This window comes from Manis javanica, chromosome 10, assembly GCF_040802235.1.
Source record: "Manis javanica isolate MJ-LG chromosome 10, MJ_LKY, whole genome shotgun sequence".
Taxonomy (NCBI): Eukaryota; Metazoa; Chordata; class Mammalia; order Pholidota; family Manidae; genus Manis; species Manis javanica.
In genome coordinates, this window is record NC_133165.1 from 866,665 (window position 1) to 886,038 (window position 19,374).

Sequence of the window (19,374 nt, forward strand, 5' to 3'; positions counted from 1 at the left end):
CTGCTCGTCAGATGCCGAGCCGGGCTCCCGGCCGACCCCGGGAGCAGGAGCTCAGGGACCTGAGAGACGCCGTCCCAGCGCCAACCGCCGGCACCGCGGCCGGGGCCGGCCAGCCCACCCACCCCGGGACGCGCCTGGTGCCTCCACTCACGATGATGAGCAAGATGAAGTAGATGAAGTTGTAGAAGGAGTGCGCGTCCATGACGTAGTACATGATGTCCACCCAGCCCTCCAGCGTGATCACCTGGGCGGGGGGCAGGCAGCTGGGCACACGGACGGGGCGGCCCTCCCGGCCTGGGCACCCTGGGGCTGGGCTGCGGGGCAAGTAAGCCCTACCCCCTGAGGCCACGGGCGCTCGCCCACCTGGAAGATGGCAATCCAGGCGTAGCCGATGTTGTCGAAGTTGATGGCGCCGTTGTGCGGGTTGGAGCCGCCGGCGCGGCACACGTTGTAGTACTGGTTCCAGTTGATGCAGGCGTTGCGGCTGCCGCCCGCGCCCTCGGCCTGCGGCTGCCCGAGGGCCTCCCAGCCCAGCGTGCACTCCACGCGGAGCTCGCGGCGGCTGGGGATGTGCGAGCACTTCTGCATGCCGTTGTCCCGGCGCGCCGAGCAGATGAAGGGGTTCTCCTCGCCTGCTTCCGTCTGGTAGTACGGCCGCAGGAAGCTGAGGTTGTTGTTCCTGGTGGGGCGGGCCGGGCGGGCACGCGGTAGGGGCAGCGGGGGCACACGGCGGGGAGACGGGGAGAGACGGGGAGACGGGGGTGACGAGGGGAGCCAGGGAGAGACAAAAAGACAAGCAACAAGAATATTAAAAAGGAGAGACACACAAAAAAGATAGACCGACACTCAAGCCCAAGCACGGGCCGTTCCGAAAATAGGCGTGTCCGCGGGCCGGGGCGGTGGGGGCGGGCCCGAGGGGGCGGGGCCTGGGCAGGGCCGGACCTGGGGGCGGGGCCGGAGAGGGGCGGGCCTCGCACCTGACGAAGGCGCTGTCCAGGAAGCAGCGGTTGCGCAGCAGGCCGGCCCAGAGCTGGACGCCCACAATGCCGAAGATGAAGAAGACGAAGAAGCAGAGCAGAAGGACGTTCCCCAGCATGGGCAGCGTGTCCAGCAGCAGGGTTACCAGGATGCGCATGCCTGCAAGCGGCAGGACGGGGCCGGCTCAGCGGAGCCCTTGGGCCCCAGCGCCTCCCGCGAGTACCGGACGCGGGCCTGCAGGGGACACACATCCAGCCCAAGCGGCAGGGGCGCCTCAGACCCACAGAGGGAGCAGGGCTGCGGGCTGGGTGGGGGAAGGGTCTCAGAGCGGGTGGTCCCTGACCCTGCTGAATGACAGCCTGCTGAATGACGGACGGGGACTAGGCACATACAGGCCCTGGAGGCCGGCCTGGAGTCCTGTGGCTCCAGTCTCTGTCCTGGAGGCAACAGCCTCGGGGAGCCCCCAGATCAACTCTGGGGTGCCCCCTGTGCTCTGGAGCCTGGGGTCTCGCAGTAGCTCTGGTCCAGGGGCAGCACCCATGTCAGTCACGCTGTAGCAGAGCCCCCTGCACTGGAGGGGAGGTGGGGGCTGCATGCACCCCTAGGACGGGCTTTTGGAGAGGCCGTTTTGAGGCCCTTGTTGCTGGGCACTGTGGGCCACGTTAACGCAAATTGACCCAAGCAGCTGGTCAGCCTCGCTCACCCAGTCCTGGCCCCTCCAGACCTCCTCTGGGCCTGTGGGCTAGTTGAAGGAGGCAGGTGCTGAGGCCTCATGGAGCAGAACTCTGGGGGTGGCAGATGGCACAATGGGCGCTTGGGGCCACAGTGGGTGTCTCACAGCCAGGAGGGGGACTGAAGTTTCAGAAGTGGCCGAGAGAGTAAGATTCACCAGGGACAGTCAGTGAGCACTGCTGCGGCCAGACAGCTCAAAGGTCACAGGTGTCACAGGGTCAGAGTGGGCCCCAGGCAGCCAGATGAGGTGCAGCCCTGAAGGTGACCATGTGGGGCTCGCCTGGCAGAGGTCCCTGGTTTGGGACAGGGGCATGTCCCCAGAGGCAGGCTGCTGGTGGCAATTCTGGCCTCTGTGGGAGATCATCTGAAAAACGGGCACCTGCGCGATGGGCTGGGCCGTTAGTTCACAGCTCTGAAAGGCAGGTCCAGGCGAGCAAAGTGTGGGGGTGTCAGGCACAGAGCCAAGCATGGCCACTTTGTGGGTGCCACCAGTGTCCAGCTGTCACAGCTGGGGAAATGGAGGCTCAGAGAAGTTCAGAAACTTGCCTGGGTTTGAGCCCTATCTGACCTCTGACGGTAGAGCCAGTTGGGCAGGTGGAAGGTAGGGCCAGAGCCCGCAGCACAACCTTGAGCCACCCACCCTTTGGTGGAGCTGATGGCCCGTGGGGGAGGGCGAACCTGCCCTGGGGGGGTGTCCCTCTTAGGGGTGCTGCAGGACAAGCCCTGACCACCCAGAGCCTGGGTGCTGAGGCCACCAGGGCCCAGGCCAGGCACCTGAAAGGCCATATGCGCAGCTACACAGTACACGCAGACCCCTCCCCACCTCACACACACACCTGCACTTGACAGTCTTGTGGCCACAGCACTGAACACTCTGGGGACAGAGAAATCATCCCCCTGTGGGGGAAGGTCAGTGCTAATACAGGCTGTTTTCTCAACAAGCATCCATGGACTTCCCAGAAGCGTCTGGAAGCTTCCCTGCAGCACCAGACCCTTCCAGCAGAGCTCGGAAGTGAGAATCTCTCAGGCCAGAGAACAACGCCACCAGGGCCTGCGCAACCCCTCTGGGAGGACCCGGACTGCCGTGCAGATGAGGACTCTGAGGTTCAGAGTGGCCCCTGTCACTCAGCAATGCTAGGGGGAGCCAGGTCCCGTGCAGCCTGCCCATCAAACCCCAGCTCAGGCCAGGGGTGTTCTGTCCTCCCAGAAGAAAAGCGGCAAATCCTCAAGGACTCTACTCGAGTGGCAGGAGGCCACCCCTCCTCCCCCAGGCTTGGGGTCTATGCTGGGGCTACAGCATCCAGAAGCCACGTGGGCAGCATGGCCTTCTGGTTCTGTGAACCCAGGGTGTCCTTGAGGGCACTCAGCAGGGCTGGCAGCACACACAGGCCTGTCCCAGGCCCAGGTGGCGGGGGGGGGGGGCTGCTTACTGGGCACACGGTTGATGGCGCGGAGGGGCCGCAGCACGCGCACTGTCCGGATGGCTGACAGGCTCACGTTGTGTCCGTCCAGAGAGTACTCCATCATGCTGGGGCGGACAGAGTGGGGGAAGGCTTGGGGGTGCGCACAGACTCTCGCCAGGGCAGGGGCAGCGTGGCCCTGGGGAGCCACGGGGGCCCTGCACTTACCCCATACCTGTCCCTCTGTCCCTGCTGCTGGCACAGGGGCCCCAGGACGAGGCTCCCGCCCACAGCCACCTCCCAGACCGGGTCCCACCCGGACTCCGCCAGGGTGTACCCCCCAGCCCTCTTCCTGGGGAGCCCCACAGGCCACCACCGGGTCCGAGGGGGCTGGACTCCCGGCCAGGCTGGCCAGTGCAGAGGCTGCTCCTGTGCTGCAGGCGGGACGAGGGCTCACCCCGCCACAACGATGAAGAAGTCCAGCCTGTTCCACGTGTCGCCCAGGTAGCACCTCTGCCCGAACAGTCCCAGGGCGGTCATCTTGATGACCATCTCCACCGCGAAGAAGGCGAAGATGAAGGCGTCGAAGGCCTGGCGGGAGGCGGGGCCTGAGAGCACGGCCTACGCCCCCGCGCCCGGGGTGCCCCGAGGGCCACCGCGCGCAGGCCCACCCGCCGCCGCCGCCCACCTCCAGGGTGCTGCAGCGCTCGGAGCGGCACTCCAGGTCCTCGCAGGGCCGGAACATGCCCAGGGTCACGCAGTTGAGCATGATGACCAGCATGCTGACGTGCTCGAACCACGTGGAGCGGCGCCGAGTTAAGGGTCCGTGCGAGAGGCTGGAAACGGCCGCAGGGGGCAGAGGGAAGCAGGTCCCCACCCCACACCAAGGCCCCCACCACCCGCCAAGCCCTTCAAACCCCTGCACCCGCCCCATCAGCCTGGCGTTAAGGGACAGAGCCCTGACACGGCCCCTGGGAGCCTGCCAGGGCCACCCCACAGGCCGCTGGACGCTGCTGCCAGCCCGAGCCCAGAAGCAGCCCAGGCGGGGAGCGGGGCCCTGGCTGGAGGAGGCTGGAGACCAGCCCCTGCCCTTCTGCCAGGTTCCCCACTCCAATGCCCTAAACCGAGGTCAGACATGCCAACGAGCACCACTCAGTCGCGGATGCCCGCAAACTGGAGGGGAGCCCCAGAGCCCCTCCCCATGCCCTCCACGACCCCCCCACATTCCTCCAGCAGGGGGATGCCCCGACCGCAGGGGCAGGATGTGAGCCACTGGGCTCTCAGCCCTGCTGTGTGCCTGGGGGAGGGGGACAGCGGATGAATGACGCCCACCCTCAGCCTCCACCCCAGCCGGCCGATCGTCCTGGGAGTGAAGGTCACCTGCCCGAGTGGGCTTATCCAGCCTCCCTGCTGGCAGGAGGTCATCCAGACTGGGGTGGGGGCCTCAGGCAAGGGGCTGGACCCACGTGCTCTGTGCACCCAGCACTGGGGAGGAGAGGCCACCAGGCCCTCAGCAAGAGCGCCCGGCCATTCGGGGAGTGGCCACCAGGGGGCACTGTGGCTCCACGCAGGCCGCAATCTCCAGCCCACTTGGCTCAGGAAGAAACTGAGGGTCCCTGTGATGGGCCATCAACGCCAGGGAGGGGCTCTAGGCTGCCTGGATGGAGGTGGGGACCCCCAAGTTGAGCGGCTGAGGCTCCACCCAAGCCTCATGGATGTGGGCAGGTGCCCCTCGCGGCTGGGAGGATCCCCTCCCACCAGGCCCACCGGGTCCCCAGGGCGGGCTGCCCTTAGTTGGGGGGGACAGGGGTAGGAAGGAGGCGGCCTGCGGCCCCCAAGGCCAGGCCCCTGCCCCCGCTGGAGCTGGAGCTGGTGGGAGAGAGGCGTCACTTGGAGAACACTGCTCACCAGCAGACAGCACAGGGGATCCTGTGCCACGGACCTGTGGGGGCCGAAGGGGGTCCAGGAGCGGGCTGTGCACCCTTACAAGACCCCCCCGGGTGCCTGGCCGACTGGGGGCACTGGGCCTGGGGGTCCGTGTGGCCCTGTCTGCGACGGCTCTGACCCCAAGGGCAGCTGAGACAAATTGGCAGAGGCTTTGCTGACGGGGCATCAGGGAGGGGATGAGGCCAGGGCCTCTATACTTACAGGTGGACAGGTTCAGTGACGGGGGGCAGTGGGAAGGGCAGGCAGTGCTGTGCGTGGTCCCCTGGCATCCCACGCTGATCCCTCTCCCCACAGCCTCCCGGGCAGGGTGGGGGTGCAGCATGGCGCCGGGCCACCAATGTAATCACACGATCCCGTGGGGAGCGCCATAACTACACTTAATGGGTTCAGCGGTAACAAGTGCTCTTGCTACGATGTGGCTGCGGGAAAACTGAAATCAGCCTCCTGCTGAGACAGCACCAAGGCCGGCCCCCAGGTCCTGAGACGGTGTGGCCACATGCTGGCCCAGGTCCACACAGAACCGGGGCCTCTGGGCGTGGCCCCTGGGTGGCGCTGAAAGCATGCAAACACCTCCAGTGCGCCTCCTGGGGCTCCCCGCCCCAGCACCACATCCTGGGGGTCTCAGGTGGGTGCTGTGCAGGCCCCCAGCATGGACTGCCATGGGTGTGCCCCTGGAGAGGATGTGCACAGGGACTGGCTCCATGTGTCTCCAGGGGCGGAGTTCTCCCCATAAACAGGAGGCCCTGGAGGAAGAGCAAAGGCCGCCCAGACCTGCATGCAAGGGACAACCCCACGTGTCCACTGGGCTAGGCGTGCCACACGGCAGGGGCGCAGCAGCTCTGGGCCGGGTGGGTGAAGACGGGGCAGAGTGGGGAACACATCCCGGCCTGAGTACCCCGACTCCAAGATCTGACTGGACACCTGGCCGTGCAGGTGCCTCAGGGGAGCAGCCTATCCATCCAGAGGGCATGGAGACCCTTCTCTGACCCTCTTCTCCAAGCTCTCCTTGACCCCATGGGCTTCTGGGCTGGAGACCCCTGCCTCCCTGCGAACATCCTGCTCCAGCACTGGGGTGCCCAGCCCTGTCCGCCCCCGGCTCTTCCCGACTGATGTCTCCACCTGCTGCCTGGTTTCTCCCAGGCCTGAGCCCGCAGGAGCCCTCCTGCAGGAATGCCCGGGCCAGGAATGTTGCCCAGAAACAGTGCACCCCACCGTCAGGTAAATATTCATGCTCTCCCTGCACCTGGCCCAGACGGGGTCCACCAGCTGCCCTCCCACCACTTGAAGATTTGCAGCTAAGCCTTGTGGTGGGCCGAGTTCTGGACCCCAGGGTGGAGGGAGGGTGGGTGGAGATGGAAGGGGCATGCACAGGCACAGGCATCTCCTGGTCTGCAGGATTCTGGCAGGGGACCGGCCCCAAATCCCCAGAGCTGCCATCTGGCAATGCTGAGGACCTCAGCCCTCAATGACGGCATGGACATGTCCAAGTCCCTGCTGGCCCGGGCAGGGACCCGCCACAGGTAACTCAGGTGAGGGACTGGGGAGCTGCTCCCCAGTGGGAGCCACAAACCAGACCCCCCAGCTACTTGAAAAGACAGCCTGGCTGGCGGTCCCTGGACTGAGGCTCTGCCTCAACACCTGCCCAAACTACTGATAAGTAAAGCACCCCAACCAACCTTGGCTTCCACCTCACCTGCTGGCCCTGGGGGTCCTGGCCTGCCTCCCTGCTCATGAGGCACAGCCTGGGAGCTCAGCACAAGTGACCCCTGGGGGTCCGAGAGCCCAGCGGTGAGGCCATGAACACAGACCTGTTCGAGAAGTGGGAACACCGCTGGGGCAGCTGGGATGACCGACCTGGTCCACATGGCCCCAGCACCCAGAGGGTTCTCCATCTGTCCCTGCTATCACATGCCCTTTGGGGGGGTCACTCTCCCCACAATGCAGCCCGAAACACACCTGGGAGGGATAAGGACCTTGCCTGGGGTTGTGCAAAGGTCACGCGCACGTGAGGCTCTGGAAGCACCCTGGAGAAGCCCTGTGCTTCCTGCCCTGGGGAGGGGCTCCAGGTACCCAGGTTCCCCAGGGCTGTCAGGCCCCCAGGGCACATGGGAATGGCAGCCTCTGGTCCCATGAAGCTGCCCCCTGATACCCTGCTGGGCAGCTGAACACAGGCAGTGCCAGCCAGCTATGTATCACACACAGCCCAGTGACTTATGGAGGCTTAATTACTCAGATGGATTTTCTGGGTTTTTTTTGTTTGTTTGTTATCATTAATCTACAATTACATGAAGAAAATTATGTTTACTAGGCTCTCCCGTACCCCAAGTCCCCCCCCACAAACCCCATTACAGTCACTGTCCATCAGCATAGTAAGATGTTGTAGAATCACTACTTGTCTTCTCTGTGTTGCACAGCCCTCCCCTTTCCCCCACCCTCCACACGGTACATGGTAATCGTAGGGTCCCCTTTCTTTTTCCGCACCCTTATCCCTCCCTTCCCACCCTTTCTCCCCAGTCTCTTTCCCTTTGGTAACTGTTAGTCCATTCTTGGGTTCTGTGATTCTGCTGCTGTTTTGTTCCTTCAGTTTTTTGTTGTTCTTATACTCCACAGATGAGTGAAATCATTTGGTATTTGCCTTTCTCCGCTTGGCTTATTTCACTGAGCATAATACCCTCTAGCTCCATCCATGTTGTTGCAAATGGTAGGATTTGTTTTCTTCTTACGGCTGAATGATACTCCATTGTGTATATGTACCACCTCTTCTTTATCCATTCATCTACTGATGGACACTTGGGTTGCTTCCATTTCTTGGCTATTGTAAATAGTGCTGTGATAAACATAGGGGTGCATCTGTCTTTTTCAAACTGGAGTGCTGCATCCTTAGGGTAAATTCCTAGGAGTGGAATTCCTGGGTCAAATGGTATTTCTATTTTGAGCATTTTGAGGAACCTCCATATTGCTTTCCACAATGGTTGAACTAATTTACATTCCCACCAGCAGTGTAGGAGGGTTCCCCTTTCTCCACATCCTTGCCAGCATTTGTTGTTGTTTGTCTTTTGGATGGTGGTGATCCTTACTGGTGTGAGGTGAATCTCATTGTGGGTTTAATTTGCATTTCTCTGATGATTAGCGATGTGGAGCATCTTTTCATGTGTCTGTTGGCCATCTGAATTTCTTCTTTGGAGAACTGTCTGTTCAGCTCCTCTGTCCATTTTTTAATTGGATTATTTGCTTGTTTGTTTGTTGAGGTGTGTGAGCTCTTTATATATTTTGGATGTCAACCCTTTATCAGATCTGTCATTTGTGAATCTATTCTCCCATACTGTAGGATGCCTTTTTGTTCTATTGATGGTGTCCTTTGCTGTACAGAACCTTTTCAGCTTAATATAGTCCCACTTGTTCATTTTTGCTTTTGTTTTCCTTGCCTGGGGAGATATGTTCATGAAGAAGTCGCTAATGTTTATGTCCAAGAGATTTTTGCCTATGTTTTTTTCTAAGAGTTTTATGGTTTCATGACTTAACGCTCAGGTCTTTGATCCATTTCAAATTTACTCTTGTGTATGGGGTTAGACAGTGATCCAGTTTCATTCTCTTACGTGTAGCTGTCCAGTTTTGCCAGCACCATCTGTTGAAGAGACTGTCATTTCCCCATTGTATGTCTGTGGCTCCTTCATCGAATATTAATTGATCATATATGTTTGGGTTAATGTTTGGAGTCTCTATTCTGTTCCACTGGTCTGTGGCTCTGTTCTTGTGCCAGTACCAAATAGTCTTGATTACTATGGCTTTGTAGTAGAGCTTGAAGTTGGGGAGTGAGATCCCCCCACTTTATTCTTCTTTCTCAGGATTGCTTTGGCTACTCGGGGTCTTTGGTGTTTCCATATGAATTTTTGAACTATTTGTTCCAGTTCGTTGAAGAATGTTGTTGGTAATTTGATAGGGATTGCATCAAATCTGTATATGGCAGGATGGCCATTTTGATTATATTAATTCTCCCTAGCCAGGAGCATGGGATGAGTTTCCATTTGTTAGTGTCCTCTTTAACTTCTCTTAAGAGTGTCTTATAGTTTTCAGGGTATAGGCCTTTCACTCCTTTGGTTAGTTTTATTCCTAGGTATTTTATTATTTTTGATGTAATTGTGAATGGAATTATTTTCCTGATTTCTCTTTCTCTTGGCTCATTGTTAGTATATAGGAAAGTCACAGATTTATGTGTGTTAATTTTGTATCCTGCAACTTTGCTGAATTCCTGTATTAGCTCTAGTAGTTTTGGAGTGGAGTCTTTAGGGTTTTTTATGTACAATATAATGTCATCTGCAAATGGTGACAGTTTAACTTCCTCACCAATCTGGATTCCTTGTATTTCTTTGTTTTGTCTGATTGCCGCGGCTAGGACCTCCAGTACTATGTTAAACAACAGTGGGGAGAGTGGGCATCCCTGTCTTGTTCCCGATCTCAGAGGAAAAGCTTTCAGCTTCTCGCTGTTCAGTATGATGTTGGCTGTGGGTTTGTCATATATGGCCTTTATTATGTTGAGTACTTGCCCTCTATACCCATTTTGCTGAGAGTTTTTATCATGAATGGATCTTGAATTTTGTTGAATACTTTTTCAGCATCTATGGAGATGATCATGTGGTTTTCGCCCTTCTTTTTGTTGATGTGGTGGATGATGTTGATGGATTTTTGAATGTTGTACCATCCTTGCATCCCTGGGATGAAACCCACTTGATCATAGTGTATGACCCTCTTGATGTATTTTTGAATTCGGTTTGCTAATATTTTATTGCTAATAATTTATCCTTGCATCCCTGGGATGAATTCCACTTGGTCGTGGTGGTGTATGATCCTTTTGATATATTTTTGAATTCGGTTTGCTAATATTTTATTGAGTGTTTTTGCATCTACGTTCATCAGGGATATTGGTATGTAATTTTCTTTTTTGGTGGGGTCTTTGCCTGGTTTTGGTATTAGGGTGATGTTGGTTTCATAGAATGAGTTTGGGAGTATTCCCTCCTCTTCTATTTTTTGGAAAACTTTAAGGAGAATGGGTATTATATCTTCTCTGTATGTCTGATAAAATTCCGAGGTAAATCCATCTGGCCTGGGTTTTTTTTTCTTGGGTAGTTTTTTGATTACTGCTTCAATTTCTTTGCTGGTAATTGGTTTGTTTAGATTTTGTGTTTCTTCCTTGGTCAGTCTTGGAAGGTTGTGTTTTTTCTAAGAAGTTGTCCATTTCTTCTAGGTTTTCCAGCTTCTTAGCATATAGGTTTTCATAGTAGTCTCTAATAATTCTTTGTATTTCTGTTGGGTCTGTCGTGATGTTTCCTTTCTCATTTCTGATTCTGTTGATGTGTGTTGATTCTCTTTTTCTCTTAATAAGTCTGGCTAGAGGCTTATCTATTTTGTTTATTTTCTCAAAGAACCAGCTATTGGTTTCATTGATTTTTTTCTATTGTTTTATTCTTCTCAATTTTGTTTATTTCTTTTCTGATCTTTATTATGTCCCTCCTTCTGCTGACTTTAGGCCTCATTTGTTCTTCTTTTTCCAATTTTGATAATTGTGACATTAGACTATTCATTTGGGATTGTTCTTCTTTCTTTAAGTGTGCCTGGATTGCTATATACTTTCCTCTTAAGACTGCTTTAGCTGCGTCCCACAGAAGTTGGGGCTTTCTGTTGTTGTTGTCATTTACTTCCATATATTGCTGGATCTCCATTTTGATTTGGTCATTGATCCATTGACTATTTAGAAGCGTGTTGTTAAGCCTCCATGTGTTTGTGAGCCTTTTTGCTTTCTTTGTACAATTTATTTCTAGTTTTATACCTTTGTGGTCTGAAAAGTTGGTTGATAGAATTTCAATCTTTTTGAATTTACTGAGGCTCTTTTTGTGGCCTAGTATGTGGTCTCTTCTGGAGAATGTTCCATGTGCACTTGAGAAGAATGTGTATCCTGTTGCTTTTGGGTGTAGAGTTCTATAGATGTCTACTAGGTCCATCTGTTCTAGTGTGTTGTTCAGTGCCTCTGTGTCCTTACTTAGTTTCTGTCTGGTGGATCTGTCCTTTGGAGTGAGTGGTGTGCTGAAGTCTCCTAAAATGAATGCATTGCATTCTATTTCCTCCTTTAGTTCTGTTAGTATTTGTTTCACATATGCTGGTGCTCCTGTGTTGGGTGCATATATATATTTATAATGGTTATATCCTCTTGTTGTATTGAGCCCTTTATCATTATGTAATGTCCTTATCTTGTTATTTTCTTTGTTTTGAAGTCTATTTTGTCTGATACTAGTACTGCAACACCTGCTTTTTTCTCCCTATTGTTTGCATGAAATATCTTTTTCCATCCCTTGACTTTTAGTCTGTGCATGTCTTTGGGTTTGAGTTGTGTCTCTTGTAAGCAGTATATAGATGGGTCTTGTTTTTTTATCCATTCTGTTACTCTGTGTCTTTTGATTGGTGCATTCAGTCCATTCACATTTAGGGTGATTATTGATAGGTATATACTTATTGCCATTTCAGGCTTTAGATTCATGGTTACCAAAGGTTCCAGGTTACTTTCCTTACTTTCTAAGAGTCTAACTTAACTCACTTAGTATGCTGTTACAAACACAATCTAAAGGTTCTTTTCTATTTCTCCTCCTTTTTTCTTCCTCCTTCATTCAAATTCTGTACTTTTTGTCTATCCCTTGATTGGCTTTGGGGATAGTCAATTTAATTTTGCATTTGCCTCGCAATCAGCTGCTCCACCCTCCCTACTGTGGTTTTACTACCTCTGGTGACAGCTATCCACCCCTAGGAACACTTCCATCTATAGCAGTCCCTCCAAAATAGACTGCAGAGATGGTTTGTGGAAGGTAAACTCTCTCAGCTTTTGATTATCTGGGAATTGTTTAAACCCTCCTTCAAATTTAAATGATAATCTGCCGGATAAAGTAATGTTGGTTCCAGGCCCTTCTGCTTCATGGCATTAAATACATCATGCCACTCCCTTCTTGCCTGTAAGGTTTCTGCTGAGAAGTCTGTTGTTAGTCTGATGGGCTTTCCTTTGTATGTGATGTTATTTCTGCCTCTGGCTGCTTTTAACAGTCTGTCCTTGTCCTTGATATTTTTTTTTTTTGAGAGGGCATCTCTCATATTTATTGATCAAATGGTTGTTAACAATAATAAAATTCAGTATAGGGGGGTCAATGCTCAATGCACAATCATTAATCCATCTGAAGCGTAATTCTCGTCAGTCTCCAATCTTCTGAAGCATAACGAACAAGTCCTTACATGGTGAACGAATTCTTACATAGTGAATAAATTTTTACACGGTGAACAGTACAAGGGCAGTCATCACAGAAACTTTCGGTTTTGATCACGCATTATGAACTACAAACAATCAGGTCAAATATGAATATTTGTTTGATTTTTATACTTGATTTATATGTGGATCCCACATTTCTCCCTTTATTATTATTATTTTTATTTTTAATAAAATGCTGAAGTGGTAGGTAGATGCAAGATAAAGGTAGAAAACATAGTTTAGTGCTGTAAGAGGGCAAATGAGATGATCAGGTGTGTGCCTATGGACTAAGTATTAATCCAAGCTAGACAAGGGCAGCAAAACATCCACGGATGCAGAAGATTTCTCTCAAAACAGGGGGTTGAGGTTCTGAGCCTCACCTCTGTTGATCCCCAATTTCTCACCTGATGGCCCCCCTGCGACTGTGCCTGTCTTGGGTTGTTCCTCCCTTGAGGAATCTTACCCGTCTCTGGCTAACCAGTCATCTTCCGGGGCCATACAGGGAAATGTAAAGTTGGTAAGTGAGAGAGAAGCCATATTGTTTGAAAAGGTTAGCTTTTTACTTCTTTGCAGATTTATGCCCTGTGGCTTCTATGCCCAGCACTTGTCTCGAGGTATCTTTACCACCTGGAGGAATTATGATACTCGGTAAATTCGATATGAGGCACGAATTCTATTTAAGGGTTGTAATTAGGAAGGAAGAAGAAAAGCTATAGAGGTAGCATATGGAAGAAAACATGGGAGGATTGATTATTTCTTTGACATATCTTCTTGTAGAGTGCCTTAAGCATGTATAGGTTTTAAACTACTAACTAACTTGCGCTCACATATTAACATAATCTTATCCTTGATCTTTGCCATTTTAATTACTGTTTGTGTTGGTGTTGTCTTCTTTGGGTCCCTTGTGTTGGGGGATCTGTGGATCTCCGTGGCCTGAGAGACGATCTCCTTCCCCAGATTGGGGAAATTTTCAGCAACTACCTCCTCAAAGACACTTTCTATCCCTTTCTCTCTCTCTCTCTTCTTCTTCTGGTATCCCTATAATGCGAATATTGTTCCGCTTGGATTGGTCACACAGTTCTCTCAATATTCTTTCATTTTTAGAGATCCTTTTTTCTCTCTGTGCCTCAGCTTCTTGTATTCCTCTTCTCTCCTCCACCGTATCCATCCTGCTTTTGATACCCTCCATCGTGTTCTTTAATGACTGGATCTCCAACCTGAATTCATTCCTGAGTTCTTGGATGTCTTTCCGTACCTCCATTAGGATGTTGAACTCCCTTTCAGGAAGAGTCACGAGGTCCATATCATTTAAGTCTTTCTCAGGAGTTGTGTTAACAATTTTACTCTGGACAAGGTTCCTTTGGCGTTTCATGTTTGTATATGGCGCCCTCTAGTGTCCAGAAGCTCTACTCTGGAGCTGCTGAGCCCCTGAAGCAATGTCGGGGGTCGCAGGGGAGCTGTACTGGGGGGAGGAAAGAACTGTTCCCGCCTCCTGGCTGCTGTGCCTGTCTCCACTGCCTGAGCCAGTGGGCCGGTCACACAGGTATGCTTTTGTCCCAGAGCAGCTGGATATGGATCCCTGCTTTCCACAAGCGGCCGGAATCCCAGTCTCCCCAGGAACTCTGTCTGTATTAACTTTCCAACCCGGTAGTCATGTGAGTCTCAAGAAAGCACTATGAAATGTAGGTTTGTGCTCCCAGCGCAGATCTCCCGAGCTAGGTATTCAGCAGTCCCAGGCCTTCCACTCCCTCCCTGCTCCGTTTCTCTTCCTCCCGCTGGTGAGCTGGGGTGGGGGAGGGTCTCGGGTCCCGGGAGCCACAGCTCTGGTACATTACCCTGTTCGCTGAGGTCTGCTCTTTTCTCCAGGTGTGTGCAGTCTGATGCCATCCCCTTCCCTGTTGCTCTCTCAGGATTAGTTGCACCAATTAAATTTTCTAATTGTATCCAGTTTTAGGAGGAAGCTTCTGTCTCTCCTCTCCACACTGCCATCTTTTTCAATTTTCTGGGTTTTAATTAAAAATCCTTTAGGTTTTGAATCAAGTTCTACAAATTGGAGTCAATTCCCACTGAAGGTGCAATGGAGCCAGGCCGAGGGGCTGTGGGAGGCGGAGGTCTTCCCCATGGTACCCTGCAGCCAGGGAGGCTCTGCCCCTGACCCCCATTCCTTGACCACCCTGGGGTGGGGTGGGGCCTCCCATCCGGCAAGCTAGGGGGCTATTAAATGAGAAGTGGGCACCCAGAATGGCTTGCAGAAGGGTCCCAGGGCTGCCCCTGGGTGCAGTACTGGGTGCCTGCCCCATCGGCAGTGGGGCAGAGGTAAGCACCCTCTGCATTACAAACTCAAGCCATGCTGGGATTCTGCCCAGCCTGGCTCAAAAGCGGCCTTTCCCACCTCCTCCCTTCCCTTCCATCTCTCCAGACCCTGGTGGGGCTGAGCAGGTGCCCAGCACTGGCCCACCCTTCCATCCTGGCAGCCCACAGGGCGGGCATGCCCCAGCAGGTGTGGGGCACAGATCTCATCCTGTCTCGAAGGCTGGTGGTGCTGGCACCATGGTCTCCCAGACTAGGGCTCCTACGCCTCCTGAGTGACGCTCAATGCCTGGCACCCCCTCCGCGGGCAGTGCGGGCAATGACCACTGTCCATGGTGCTGAAGCGGGCTGTTCTGGGTGCGCCCGCAGCTGGGGCTGGGTGTGCTGTGAGGAGTACATGCCGTGCAGCCTGGGGCCTGCTGGCCACCCTGCCCGAGGTGTCATTGGAAAACACTCCTTGGACCACCTTTCTCTTCCCAGACCCCCCTGGTTAAAGGCACTCCATGGACAGCTGCAAGAACAGTGCTGGTCTGCGGACACCACAGTCTCCTGTCCCTGGGCACAGGCACCAAGAGGCCCCTCACCACATGGGGAAGGCTTCTGTCATCTCCACACTGAAGAGGCCCACAGGTGGGGCTGTGTGGAGCCAGGAGCAGCCGGGAGGCTGCCAGTGTACCCCAGGAAGCTGTGCCAGCGGGGAGCCCTGACACGCCCTGACACTGCCCTCCAGGGCCCTGGAACAGGATTGGGGTCCCTAAACACAGAGCAGTGTGGCCCAAAGGGTGGTCCTGGGCCCCGAACCCAGTCCTCCGTGTTAATGTGCAGCCCACCCAGGCCTGCTGGCCCAGGGCCCCCAGGGTGGGCCGCTTCTCACCCTGCCCAGCTGTGAGTTGGGGGATGAGCGCCTGACCCCCAACAATGCCACTGTCCAGCCCTCACCTGTTTTCTCAGCTGTAGGATGGGGTGACAACACTTATGTTTCAAGTCCTGGGGGATTCACCCAGATCGTCGTCTACAGAATGCCCAGCAGGCTCCAAACACCCCCCTCCTGGGGTGCCACCTCAGCCCCCTCTGCTGGCCCTGCACACAGGGAGGGAGGGGATGTGGTGGCCATCTGGCTCCAACTGCCCATGAGGGTCAGGATGCGGGGAAGGAAGGATGCTGTTACCAGAGGGACACAGGGCAGCTGGGTGTTCCTCCATCCCTGAGCCAGACGCAGGCCCAGGCCCCGGAGCACAGACCAGTGGGTGATATGGCAGTACTAGGGCTGTGGGGCAGGGGTGCCCAGGCATGGCCACTGCCCAGCATCTGAAGTCGGAGCCAGGGATGAGGCCCCGATCCCACAGGCTGGGCTCCCCACCAGGCAGTCGTGGGGTCAGGCAGATGGGGCTGCAAAGCTCTGTCAGGGAAGGTAAGGAGGCCATCCACTACCGGCCCAGCCTGCCCACCACCCCAGAGCCACCTGCTCAGACAGCTAAGCTCCATTAGGCCAAATCTGCAACAGCTTGGTGTGAGCAGCCTGCTGGGGGTGGGGGGAGGGGCAGTAGGGCAGGGGGCCCCAGAGTAGGGGTGGCCCCCAGTCAGCATCTGCCCCTCCTCCCACAGCCAGGGTCATACCACGCTGAGGCCACTGTAGCAGTCTCCCCATCTCCCTGCTGTCCATCTGTACCCACAGTGGCCTGCCACCCTTCCACCCTCCCCACACTGCCTGGGCCCCCTGACCTCGACACAGGACAGGCAGCTGTAGGCTGTGCCCACCCATCACAGACAGGGAGCCCTGAGCCTGGACCCTGACTGGAGACATAAGGGTGTGCGGGTGCCCAGGGCTGGACCTCAGGTCTTTCTGTGCAGTGCAGATGGGCCGGCAGGGAGGTGCAGGGCTGAACTGGGAAGGGCTGGCAACTGGCTAGACTGGCAAGCTCTGTACGCATGTATACCTGCCCCCAAAGTCAGTGGGCCCCGTCTGGCACGCTGGGCCACATGCTCACCGGGGGCCCCTGACGGGCAAACCTCTTCCTGTCCTGGAGGAGGGGCACTGGGCTGGCCCTTCTTGCCCAGGGCCTGTGCCCACTTGCGCACCCATGCTTGCTGCTGTGCCCCCCAACCCATGCACCGTCTTCTCGAGAAGAGCACATTTGTTCTTGGGGAGGAGGCTCAGACGGTGCTGGACCACGGGGCCGGAGGCAAGGCCTGGGCCCCACAGGGCAGGGTGAGCAGGTCAGCTGGGGCCGGAACGATAGCTCGGGGGCCCAGGAGGCAGTCTCCCTGAACTCTGATCCCTCAGTCCCCACGTCTCAGAACGAAAGCAGGTCCAGAGAACCCCCAAGGCCTCTTGAGACCAGCCACCTTGAGGTCCACGCGGCCATAAATGGGCGAGCCAGGTGGCGCCATCTGGGGCACCAATGGCTAGCCTGTTGGAACGTCTACGGCTGCATGGTGCCCTGTGATGCTTCTGTTAGCACAGACACATGTCCAGGGGCACAGACTAGGAGAAGCCAGAAACAGAGGCGCCCCCACTTATGAAAAAGCCCAGTGCAGAAGCATGCCTCTCCAGGACGCGTGTGGACTTACGTGTGCACAAAGGTACAGGAGTGTTCCGGAAGAACCCTCTCATTGGGAGGACCGTGGCTCCCTCTGGGGAGGGGTGAGTGGAGGCTGGGGTGGGGGTGCACAGCATGGCCATGCCTGGCTTGGGGCCAGGAAGCCCAGGCCTGTGTGGTCTGCTGGGGCCACTGGCATAGGTGAGGCCTGAGGAAGGGTCCCCGGCTCCTGGGCTTCCCCGGCCTCAGTGACCATGGAGGGAGCAGGGGGCTCCTGCCCACCCAGTGCCGTTAGCCCCTTGCTCACCAAGGTGGTGGGAGTCCACAGACCTTATGCTCTGCACCCCAGCTGGTGTCCCACATCTCCCCTGGTTGCCATGGCAACAGACCCATAATTTCCGGCCAGCATCTGAACTGGGAGCCACATGCTTTTATGTGAGACCCACCATAAATGAAGGGGGTCCACAGCCTCACAGCACCAGGGACTCGCAGAAGGGCCAGACCCAGGACTGTGGCCCCTAATGGCCCCACCTCCTGTTCCCAGGCACCTGCTCTTGGACCCCATCCAGGCTTTTCTGATCACCTCCAGGGGACCCCCAAGAGGGGCAGGCAGCATGGGTGATGGCTGAGGTGGCCAGTTCCATGTGGAACTCAGATGGCTCCCGGGAGGACGCCCGGACACGGGGGAAGGGCAGCTCCCACTCGGGGAACATCCCAGCCCCCTTAAGCAGGGGGTGTGTGCTAGCCCACCGGAAGCACCAGCGCAGCCCCCCAGGGCGATGCATCTTCCCTGGCAGCTGGGGACAATTACTCCATAAGCATTCTTGGTTAATTAATTAGTGAGGTAATCAATTAAGGCTCCGACTGCAGTGATGGGGCCCAGCTGGGGCAGGATGTGTGTCTGCAGGCCTGGGGCACCCAGGTCGCTGGCCCTCTCCTGTGCACGTGCGCTTCTGCACTGTTCCCCAGGGCAGCATCTCAACAGTGCTGGGCTCAGACACCCTGACCTCTGCTCCGGGGCTCCCCTGCAGGACGGGGCCCACCCACAGGCTTGGACCCTTGTGGGTCTGCAGACCTGGGAGATGGGCAGCGAGGCGGCCGGCACGGAGGCAGAGACAGTGCAGTTCCTGGTGGGTCTCACTGCAGCTGCACCGGCTCCACCAGGGCCTCTCGCAGTAAGACGTCTCTGCAGCTGCCTGGTGGTGCAGCAGGCACTCCCCAACCAGGGCTCAGGACAAATACAGCCCCCCAGGACCTGCCACCACCCCAGGGAGCCCCGCCTGTGGAGGAGGCGACAACCAAATCCAGCAGACGGCGCCCTTGGGGCCCAGAGAGGGAGACTGAGTGGGCCACCCCAACACCCTGAGGGGCTGGAGGCCTTCTGGAGGCTGCTGCCATGACAACAAGCCACCGCAAGCTGAGGAGGGGGCTCCGTGAGACGGACCCTGCTCACACCTTCCATTGCTCCCGAGGGAGGTTCAAGCCAGGGATCCCCAAAACTCAGCACCACCCCCACAGGGAAGCCCTGCAGGGCTTTAACCGGGGGCAGCAGGTGGGGTGGTGGATCCCACTGGTGTCTGGGGAGGGCGGGTGAGTGGCGGGGACGCTGCACGCAGGCCAGTGGTGGCTGCAGGCGATTGCTTTGGTCAGGAATGCGACGGCCGCACACGCCCGCCCGCTCTGCACAGGGAAGGAAGGCCCTGGCCTCTAGGGCAGCTCCAAGTCACCCAGCTGTCGGCACTGTGGTCAGACGACTCCAGCACCCGGTGGGCCACCCCGCTGGTCCCAGACCTGGACACGCTCAGCCAACGTTGTGCAGTGAGATGTTGCACCCCTGCCTATTGCACCGCCTGGCAAGAGCCCCACCCACGGGCTCTCCCGGCCCTGTGCCCTGTCTGCCCACTGGCCTCTTCTTCTGACGGGAGCGCGAGCTTCCTCTGAGCTTCCACTCCAGTCAGACCCCTGCTGCAGCGAGCTCGCCCCACCCGTCCCGCCCCTCCCACCCCAAGGTCCGGGTCAGCGTGACTCACTCGCTCAGCACGGGCTGGGGGGTAACAAGGACAGCCGGCCAGACATGGGGCTGTTTGTTCCTGGCCGCGACTCGGGGTCACACGGGGGGCTCAGGGCGGCCAGGCCGTCCCTGGAGGAGCACCTCCCCTGGGAAGCTGAGCAGCTCCAAGCCTAC

At 56.0% G+C, this 19,374-nt stretch overlaps 1 protein-coding gene across 4 annotated transcripts in view; it reads right to left on the bottom strand.

The window, feature by feature from the left end:
• Positions 1–19,374, bottom strand: part of CACNA1H (calcium voltage-gated channel subunit alpha1 H) — a 61,257-nt gene that overhangs the window by 17,816 nt on the left and 24,067 nt on the right. For all 4 annotated transcript variants that reach the window (XM_037005672.2, XM_073214414.1, XM_037005674.2 and 1 more), the window contains exons 3-8: positions 3,799–3,910; positions 3,568–3,701; positions 3,141–3,238; positions 978–1,137; positions 364–679; positions 152–244 (exon numbers count right to left, since the gene is read on the bottom strand). In XM_037005672.2, the coding sequence (XP_036861567.2) occupies positions 152–244; positions 364–679; positions 978–1,137; positions 3,141–3,238; positions 3,568–3,701; positions 3,799–3,910 (913 nt within the window). The remainder of the gene's footprint in view (positions 1–151; positions 245–363; positions 680–977; positions 1,138–3,140; positions 3,239–3,567; positions 3,702–3,798; positions 3,911–19,374) is intronic.